This window comes from Lytechinus variegatus, chromosome 12 (assembly GCF_018143015.1).
Source record: "Lytechinus variegatus isolate NC3 chromosome 12, Lvar_3.0, whole genome shotgun sequence".
Lineage (NCBI taxonomy): Eukaryota > Metazoa > Echinodermata > Echinoidea > Temnopleuroida > Toxopneustidae > Lytechinus > Lytechinus variegatus.
The window spans coordinates 1,586,226-1,596,766 of NC_054751.1; the positions used below are offsets into that span (position 1 = coordinate 1,586,226).

At 36.5% G+C, this 10,541-nt stretch overlaps 1 protein-coding gene across 1 annotated transcript in view; it reads left to right on the plus strand.

Moving 5' to 3' along the window:
* LOC121425254 overlaps positions 1-10,200 on the plus strand; it is a 38,218-nt gene extending 28,018 nt beyond the window's left edge. Inside the window, exon 3 of the mRNA XM_041621273.1 lies at positions 10,081-10,200. Coding sequence (XP_041477207.1) covers positions 10,081-10,200 — 120 coding nt within the window. The remainder of the gene's footprint in view (positions 1-10,080) is intronic.
* The last annotated feature ends 341 nt before the right edge of the window (positions 10,201-10,541 follow it).

Here is a 10,541-nt window from a genome sequence, read left to right on the forward strand (position 1 = left end):
TCGCTCTGTCTTGATATTTCAGCTTGACAAATGCGGTCATTTCCAGCACATTAATTGTGTCCATCATCAACGTAATGTGCCATTTCTAATGCACACATTATAGATCTAGATTACCCCCCTACTATAGATTATATATACGGTAATATATTTTGCCTGGTTTTTTTTATTTATTCTATTTTCAATATTTTTATTTCATTTATTTTTTCTTGAGGTGGGGGTCAATGGTCAATTGAATTCAACAAAAAACATGCAAATAATGCTCTAAATAGCCCTTTATTCCCTTCATTTTTGTTAATTTGAGCCCCTAAATGTGCATCCGCCGGTCGAGCTAGTGCTTATCTTGTTGCCCCAGTCGAGTTCTACAAGTTAAGATAGGTGGTTACCCTGGCTAGGCCGTTGGGATATCCCTTGGGGCCCCTTGAAAAAAATACTTTTTTTTAATTAAAAAGTGCTCTAAATAGCCCTTTATTCCCTTTAATTTTATTTGAGCCCCCTAAATGTGCATGCGCCGGGTCAAGTTAGGGCTTATCTTGTTGCCCGAGTCAAGTTCTACAAGTTAGGACATGTGATTACCCCAGCTAGGCCGTCGGAATACCCTTCAGGCCTCTCAACAAAAAAAAAATTCATACCCTTTTTTTCACTGACTTTTGTCCCCTGAAAGTCCTCGTATTAGGGCAAGCCAGTGATTTTATGGTTGCCCGAGACGTGCTGCACCTTTTAAACCCCCTAGCTAGCTTTCAAAAACCCCTAATTTTAGAATATTGAATATCCGTCCAACTTCACAACGCGTTTTGAATATCGAACCTGAATGTCAAACCAACTTCACAGTTTGAATATCGAATATCCAACCAACTTCCTGCCGGTCAAATTTTTGCTAACTCACAGTCACAGCTTTCAAAAAAAATAATTTTGCCTTTTTTGATTACTGTCTGGCCACCAAACTTTTTATACTCGCAAGCCCCCCCCCCCCCCTCCTGAAAACTATAAGAAAAACAATCCCTCACAGTTACAGAGTAAATGTTTACCCCCCCCCCAAAAAAAAAAAAAAAAAACATGCCCAAGCCGAGGCCAAACTTGAGCGTGAACACCAATCGAAACCCATTCATGATTCTCGAGACTTGACTGTATTTTTGTCGCCCACAACAACCCAAGCCACAAAAAATAAAGGCTCACTCTCACACAGCTTTTCACATATCGCACTGAATTAGGTAATTAAAGACTAAAGTCAGAAAGAAAGACAGATGCAACTCTCAGAGTCAAGACAGTACAGTCGCAACGCCGCTCATTCGAGCTCCACCCCACACACACCAACACTACTACGCCGAAGCTCCGGGATAGCGACCACTCGGCATCTCGATGATGCCTCCACGATATCCCCGGCAAAATGCATGTTTACCTCGTAGAAAACGGTGGAAATATGATATGTATTATCAATGTCATTCTTTCGGAAGTGATTTATTTATTACTTTATCAAATGATGTAATAATTGAATAAATACGATAATTAGAAAGTACTTACATCTCCGATTCAAATTTTCCGTAAATTCTGTCACCATCAAAATTTTATCGCAGACGACGTGTGTGAAGAAAAAAACCGGCTGTTAGCTGCATATCAGGCTCGTTCACGAACTATTTTTCATTTAATTATTTTTATTTACGATAACAATTTGTCATTGCTTTTATGAAACGGATATTTGCAACTATGACAAGTTGCCATTGCAATAACAAGATTTGCCATAGATATGGGAGATGTTACAGTTGCAAGTCAAAAGTTTTATGAAACGGGCCCCAGGTGACTAGAATAGCACACAAATGAACACTTAATGAAGGCATTTGTTGTATAATTTCTTTGAATGCATATCTTAGCATGTTGCACAATGTACTTTGCAAACTGTGAAATACCAGTCGTTCGTGGAAGTATTGTCGTTTTTTGTGGATGTAAATGAAAACGACAATTCAAAAGAATATATGAATAATCAAGACATCAAAGTTGGTGCTCATCTCATTAGATTTTAAAACGCCATGTCACTTTAGTACAAATGACCTTCTTCTGATCATGCGTAGAATCTTTTGATCATGCGCAGAAAGGAACTACGAACTGGCTTATTCACGCGACTCCCCGAAGCCCATCATTGTTCGTTTCGTTAACATGAAAGATCATGATGAGATAATTCAAGCCTTCGAGCGACCTGTTCACGTCCACAAACCGTCGGCAATCGACGAACGACGTCGTCGCCGTCAGCAGACCGATCACCGTCAGAACGGATCTACCTGCAGCTATGAAGCGTGAACGCGGCCGTCTATCGTCAATTGCCTACAAGCTTCGATATGGCTCTAAGTTGATGACCAGAATCAAAATCGTGAAGACACAAGTCATCGATCCTCCAGACGAAACGCAGCAAAGAAGACAACTGGGCCACATGGAAAGAATGAATGCTGCCGCCCGGTAAATATACTACTACTTTATTATAGGACCTAAGTTTGATACATCCCTAATGCTGATAATGTTTATTTCTTATCACGTAATTCGATATTCTTCTGAACGTTTGAGTTTCGGCTGTCTTAATTCACTGGCCACACTTTCTGTATCTTTCAGAAATTTTGTTCTGAAACTTGTTTTGCACATTTGAATTACCCTACATCCAATCAAAGCTATATGCAGTTCTTCACTCATTTTATAACCCAGGATATTAACACAACATCATTTTGTTTGGTATATAGCCAAAATAGACGCCTTGTATCATCGAGTGTCATCTTTACAGCTTCCCGATATTCTCATTATTGTTCTTGGCGTCCACAAGCGAACCAAAATATCGAGCTACGACCTATATCATGCATACAGTCTCCATATCATTTTTGACACACAAATGAGGTACTGTATCTGCATTCACATGCCTAATGTTCGAATGATGTAGTTTTTATTTCTATGCAAATTTATTTGTTTTCAAAGTGATTTACCTGTCATATTCTAGGATATTGGTACAGTTCTCTTACATAGCCTTGAATTCTCATCCTATTCATATGTTGATATATAGGGTTTGATAATCCCGCCAGTATCCTCAAATCTTAATTGATGATTATATAATTTAACACCATCAAAAAGGGTGTGTATCTGCCGTCATCTCTTGAATGTAAAACATTATATCAGTTATCATTCACGGTCAACTCATATCTATCGCAATATGATGCCGAAACAGGGTGTGGTTCCTCTGCGAAAGAGAAAGGTATACTATTAATCTTAAGTTTTGATCTTTACAATAAAAATGTGAAAATTTAACTCTTTGAAGTGTTGGGATGCAGTCGCTTTCCAGGCTACTAGAACGTCTTTAAATGTTTATCAATAAAGGGTTAAAAATATGTACCCTCCTGACCTTGTACATTATAGCATTTGATGCGCGTTAAAAAAAAAATTCTGAAACGTTCTAGAAGCTCGGAGAGTGACTAAGACGGCTATCGAGTGTTATGCATATTTGGATTTGATTTTTATTCTGGAACTTGCCGAGCATGTCTTTGAAATGCCAACCTATGTATAAATTTATACTTTGTTTTGTAAAGAGGCAAGAAAATCAGTCACTTTTCAACGGTCTCGCGCCTTCCTGGCACAACAGGCTCTACCATTTTCATGTAGTTCATTGATTAAGATATTCTACATCAATTTTTATCGATCTTTGTGCTTTTATTTTACCTTCTCTGCCACTGGTACTTCGGGCATAATAGTATTTCGAACTTTTTTTTTCAATCAAGAATAAGTTGTTGGTTTCCTTGCCTCTCGTGCTTTTGGATATAGGTATATAATAGTATAATTCGATCTTCACAAATAGTTGTTTGATATGACAGCCCTACTCATTTCCCCTCAATTCAAAGATTAGATACCTCAAATTATAAATGAGGATTTTACAACTTTACAAGATGAGTCCTCATAACATAGATTATTTACCCTATATACTCTATGACAAAGGCGTATACAGTGCTGAAAATATTGATGAACATTGTTCTCACCGAACTTTTGCCATTTACCTCGATCTTATCACCATTGCTGTGTAGCAGTCTAAATATGCTTATTACATGTAGGTTAACGTTCTGTAGATTCGATGAAACTGCCGACCATCTTCCCCTCCTTTTCTTTGTAATTGAGATATTCGAAGGATACCGTTTACGTTTGGCATTGATACATATGTTGTGGGTTTTTTTCCCCCTTCTCATTGAGAAATATTTTCCTACCTGATCGAAAATAGATTCATTATCAAGGAGCCCTACAGTGGTTGGCCGCTAGATCACAATGTTGAGTTAGCTTGAATATCGGGCTAGGAGGGCTATACGGCAAAAGCTATCTTGAAGGAAATTTAGCCTACTACAGATACTTTATATACACATACATGAATACATTTTAAGCCGGTATAGGCCTGTCTCTTAGCTATGTGGTATTGATATCTTATTACTTTTACTTTTGACCTCCAATAGATATCTTACAGATTTAGGCTCTCTGACTACCCGCATGCTCGAACGGTCATGTATTAAAAATTATTTAATATGTCGCTGAGTGTTTACAAAATACTTTGTTTGCTAGTCCATGCTATTTTGCTATTTAAAGCTGAAATTTCATGTGCTTATTAGGTGATTTGTCAATCGACAGATCAACTATTAATTTCGTACGAATTTTCTTTTTTATTTCTTTCTTTATTCATTATTTATTTTTATTTTCCCACCTGTTCTTGTGAGCACAAAATCTCCAAATCTACATGATCAATTATCTTCAAAATATCTTCAGATATGGGGACTTATCATGTGATGTGTATAAAGCAAGTTCAAGGTCAAAAGGTCATCATGACGTCATCTAGACGCCATTTTGTAAAATCACATCAATCATATCTTCATTATCATTTATCAAAAATTAACAATATTTACATCACATTAACTTCTGGGGAGCGTTTCAACAACACTTTTGGCTGACAAGATGTCAGATCCGACAACTTCTCTTCATGGTGATTGGCTAAGAAGTTACTATGGTAACTGTCGGATAAAATGGGACTTGTCGGATAAAACGTCCGACAACTCTTTTCATGAAACGCTCCCCAGGTCAAGGGTCAACTGCCCATGTCATCAAAGGTCATGTAAAGGTCACGACGTGCGCGTACGCACGCGTCAAAATTTTAAAATGCTCAAAATCACTTTTTGACCAAAACAGAGTACGAATCAGGTCATTTTAAGCATTTCAAAAATTTGCGCGCGCGCGCGTTCTCGCGCGTAACGGCACTATAAAACATAGGATCGCCATTTTTTCATATCAATGCACCGATAATATAATTCTGAACAATTTGATACCTTGATCAACCTTCTACGACAAGTAATAAAGGAATTAGCCTCCATCAAAGTTTACAGCACGCGCGCGCGCGCACTAACCATATATGTGCTAAAACATGCCTATACAAAATTCATTATAGCTTTGAAAGTAGTCCGTTGACTTCCATTTTTTTCATATTCGAATAGAGTATGGATGGGAGATGTGATTTCACGTCGCATTTGACCCGAAATTTTATCATGACGTCATCAAAATGGCGTCGGAACTCAAAATTCCCATTTTGCTACTTATGACGTCATTATAATTATGCAAATTCGACTCTAACTCTGTAAATATTGGTCAATTTTCGCTCAGTTTTCAATATGTTGTAGCTGAGGACATACTCTTTCTAATTTGATGCCTTTATTTACTTTTAAAGGAATGGATCATCCTAAAAAATGGCAAATTATAGAGGCATGTCATTTTCGCTCATTTTGTGTGCAATCTCTATGGGAAATGACTTTTTCTCAAAACTGGATTTTACATTCCTCTATTTCGCGAGCCATATCTCCATTTCTATTGGTTGGTTTTCTCTGAGCTTGAAGTATGTTGTAGCTGAGATTGTAAGCTATTGCAATTTTGGTCTTCGTTTGCCGATCAAATGCCGGGATCATGTCCGTATTTCACTTGCAAAATTGGATTTGAGATCCTCTTAATTTGCTTGTGTAGAAAGTCTATGGGATATAGTGCAGCTCAATAGGTAAGGCACCAGACTTGCATTCTTAGGGTCGAGGGTTCGAACCCAAAAGTGGGCATAAATTTTTTTTTTTTTTTTTCTTTTCAACTTTTCGCAAATTTTCCTTAATCACCATTACAAGGTATATTAGTTCAAATATCGCACAATAAAGTAGGTTAAAACCGTTTTTAATAGGCCTATAACATGTACAATGTGTATTGCCTACACCTACATGTATTTCACATATTCTCATTTCCCTCTATTCAAGAGTATTCAACATGTTCTTTTCGTAATAAAAGTTTAGTTTTCAATATGAGCATCGTTGATCTCAATAAACATGGTGATTGTATTCATGATCATGATAATCAGAGACAGATCACCTAATTCGTCCTCATGACGAATTACAATTCTAGTTGGTTTTGTATTCCTTTGCATTGACTTGGTTTACCAGCTATAGGCAAGATAGAGAGAGTGTCTATACACGAGTTTGCGTTCTAAGAGTGAGATCTACTGTCTATTTGTAGATATACGTGTGTATATGTGTTTGTTTTTATCTAAAATTGATGTGAAGAGTTTTTCGAATTAATAATATCATCGATTTCACTTCACGTAATCTGGCTTTTAATTACACCGTCACATGTTGGTATTCTTAGGTTTTATACTATTAATAATTGTCATGCACAACAAGTGTAATTACTTTATATCCTCCATCAAATGAGATGATCTATTTCATTATTCCGTTGAAGACTGGTGTTTGGTGACCCTTTTGTGATGAACCTTCTAGATCGTTGTTATTGTATGTTGTATATGTTTCTTTTTGACATATCATGCATAATCCGCCCCATTGTCTACTCTGGTACAACATTTAAAATTATACTACTAACAAAATACATAAAGTAAAGATTAAACCAACGTTAGACATGTTGGAACACTATTGAATTATTCCTTTCACTCTAGGGTCTTGAAATGCCAGTATGCAACAGAAGCCCTCCATCCAGTCTTTTGAGGGACTGGTTCATTTTCTTAAGTTTGGTCGCACAATAATGTTCGTAATATTCTTCCCCTAGTTTTAAGTTACTTTTTGTGCACAATTTAACATGTAGGTGCACTCTTCACATCAGTTGTAAGTCTTTAACAGCATTAGATTCCAAATGTTCCTCAAATTCCCTCGATTCACTTGCATATGATGTTCAAATCCAATTGTATAAATCTGCCTGCGATCGATCGGTCGTAAGTCTCTGTGGTTACGGGGCGCTAGTCATGTTTCTAATTTTTGTTGATCTCGCTCTTTCACTTGCAACCCCTTGTGACAAATACATGATTGTTACCCTCTTCGCAGTTTATACGATCGTTACATGTTTCTTTATCATTATGGGTATTTGTCTATGAATGTATGTTTTTTTTATATACGACATTTGGTCATTTGTTCTCATCCTTGCTGTTGTTTCTACAATATTCCTTCTAATTATATCTGCCGTTTTAATCTGTGTGTGATCTTGGGGGTTTGTGGGGAGCATGCACCACCTTTGGTAGGTTTTGAATTGTACACAAAGCGATATACTGCAAAGAACTTCTCATGCAGAATTTTCTTTTTTCATGCTAATGTGTCAAATTAATTCCTCCTACTGTCGTACTTTTGGGAAATTCTTACACAAATGGTGTATATGAACATTATTTACATATTGGACTTATTGATACATATCCAAGCACAGTACTGTATCAGATGTTTCTCATTCTTTTGTTTTATTTATTTTGATTGCTGTTCCAATCTTTTTATATCGAAGTATCTTATCGTAATGCCTATTATTAGTTCATTTGCTATGCTTTGCGATTCAAAGGACTTGCATGTTCCTCCAATAACCTTTCAATTTTTCTCGTTATTGCTGATGCTTGTTGGTTCTTCTTTCACTTTATGAAAAGGTATATACATGGAAAATATAGACACATTTTACGTCTTCCCTCGAAGGGTTTATGTCTGTCATTGCCTAATATACTTTGCTTATTTTGTTCCTGTTATATAGTCAGCTCTTAATATTCTCCCTCTTTTTATAATTGGAAGGTTCCTAGGATTTAAGTGCTACTGTATATTTGTTTTCTTGGTGTTTGCTTGTTTTTGTGTTTGTCGTTATTTGTCTGTATTCGTATCTGTCATATGTTCTCGTAATATCATGTCTTGTGTTATTTCGTCTTGCTGATCTGCATACTCCTCCCTATCTCTGGAGACCCCCTAGACATCCTTTGTTATGGCTGTAAACACAAATTTCCAATTTTCTGATATAGATAATGAACTCTGAATGCACAAGCTAATCTTGATTCTCTTTCAGATCCTAATGATAATACGTATCAACATACCCCCTCGCTTTATTTTACTGATAAACAGATAGTGTCGAAACAACTTGACAACAGTAACTTTCTAATGCTACATTGCAACATTCGCAGTGCCAACAAAAATTTTGAATCACTTCGTTCCCTTTTATTGAATTCTAAGCTCTTTTGTTCTGTGATAGGTTTGTCAGAAACGTGGTTTTCCCACTGTACTCAACTATCCTTTTATACGCTGCCAGGTTATAATTTGGTCACAAATAATAGAATAGGGAAATCAGGTGGGGGCATTGCTCTTTTTGTATCCCAACAATTCGATTACAGGTTAAGGCCTGATCTTACTTTAATGAATGATGCTATTGAAACACTTTTTGTTGAAATTCTTATGCCAAACGACAAAAATATTCTGGTTGGAACGATGTACAGACCGCCTAACTCCTCCCATGATGACTTTTTGAATACCTTCCATGGCATATTGGCACTCCATGAGATGGTCAATAAAACATGTTTTTTACTCGGCGATTTCAATATTGACTTACTAAAATACGATACTGATACTTTTGTTCAAACTTTTTCGGATGTAATAATGACAGCAGGTTTCCTTCCTTTGATAACCAAGCCAACTCGAATTACAGGTACATCGGCTACTCTCATCGACAATATATTCACAAATACCAGAAGTACCCTCTCTACGGGAATAATTCTTTCTGATTTGTCGGACCATTTTCCCATATTTTCGCATTTTAAACTAGATACCAACGCCACTGAACAACAAGTTGATCATAATACTCGACGTGATTTTTTTCTGAAAATAATATGAATCTGTTCAATGAAGAGTTAGGAAATGTTGACTGGTCAGAAATTTACGGTATTCAAAATGCCGAGGATGCATTTGACGCTTTTATGAATAAAATGAATCCATTAATGAATAGCTCTTTTCCTGTGGTGCGATTCAAACGCTCTAATTACAAAAAGGTTCCAAGGTCCCCATGGATCACACATAGCATTTTGCGCTCAATAAACAGAAAGAACAACCTTTACTTAAAAACTATTTCAAAGCCTTGCGACAGTAATAGAAAAAGTACACAGACTACAAAAATATTCTGACAGGTATACTAAGAAGATGTAAAAAGAATTATTTTCATAATCAATTTGACCTCTATAGAAACGATGTTAAAAATACATGGAAAGTTATAAAAAACGTTATACAAGGTAGCTTCAAAATGTCTACGCCCGCGAAAATAAATGTTGATGGTGAATTGGGAGAGGATCCCCTTGCCTTAGCAAATGTTTTTAATGACTATTTTGCATCCTTAGGCCAAAATCTTGCCAGCACTATCTCTGCTTCTTCTAAACACTTCACATCTTTTCTTAATGTCCCAAATCCAAATTCGATATATTTCACACCAACAGTCGTAAAGGTACTAGCTGATATAATTTCTGGACTAAAGAATAAAATAAGTTCAGGATGTGACGATATAAGTAACATTCTCCTGAAAAGAAACCTGATACATATTATTAAACCTTTGACTTACATCTTTAATTTGTATCTTTCTACAGGAGTTGTACCTCCATCATTGAAGCAAGCCCGAGTAATCCCTGTTTTTAAAAAAGGCGACAACACCGTGCTGGGAAATTATCACCCATATCATTATTGACATGCATTTCGAAGGTTTTGGAAAAAAGTAATTTTTGTACGCACGACAAAGTTTCTTAATATACATAAATTGTTTTATCCCCTGCAGTTTGGTTTTCGCGAAAAACATAGTACTACTCATGCCCTGTTGGCAATGATCAATAAGATTGCCAATGGAATTGACAAGTATGAGCGTATTGTTGGGGTGTTCCTGGACTTCTCCAACTGAAGGCTTTCGACACAATCAACCATGATATCCTTTTATACAAGCTTAATTATTATGGAATCAGAGGGATAGCCTTGGAGTGGTTCAGGAACTACCTCAGCAGTAGGCAGCAATATGTTTCCATAGCAAATGTAAATTCCCCTCCAAAATCTATCTCATGTGGAGTCCCTCAAGGCTCAATCTTTGGTCCGCTTCTTTTTTTGGTCTACATTAATGATTTTTATCAATCATCAAGTGCTTTATCATTCATTATTTTTGCCGACGACTCAAATATATTTTTTCCCATAAGGACCCCAAACATTTACTTGACACACTCAATAAAGAATTAGAACTAGTCTCAGAGT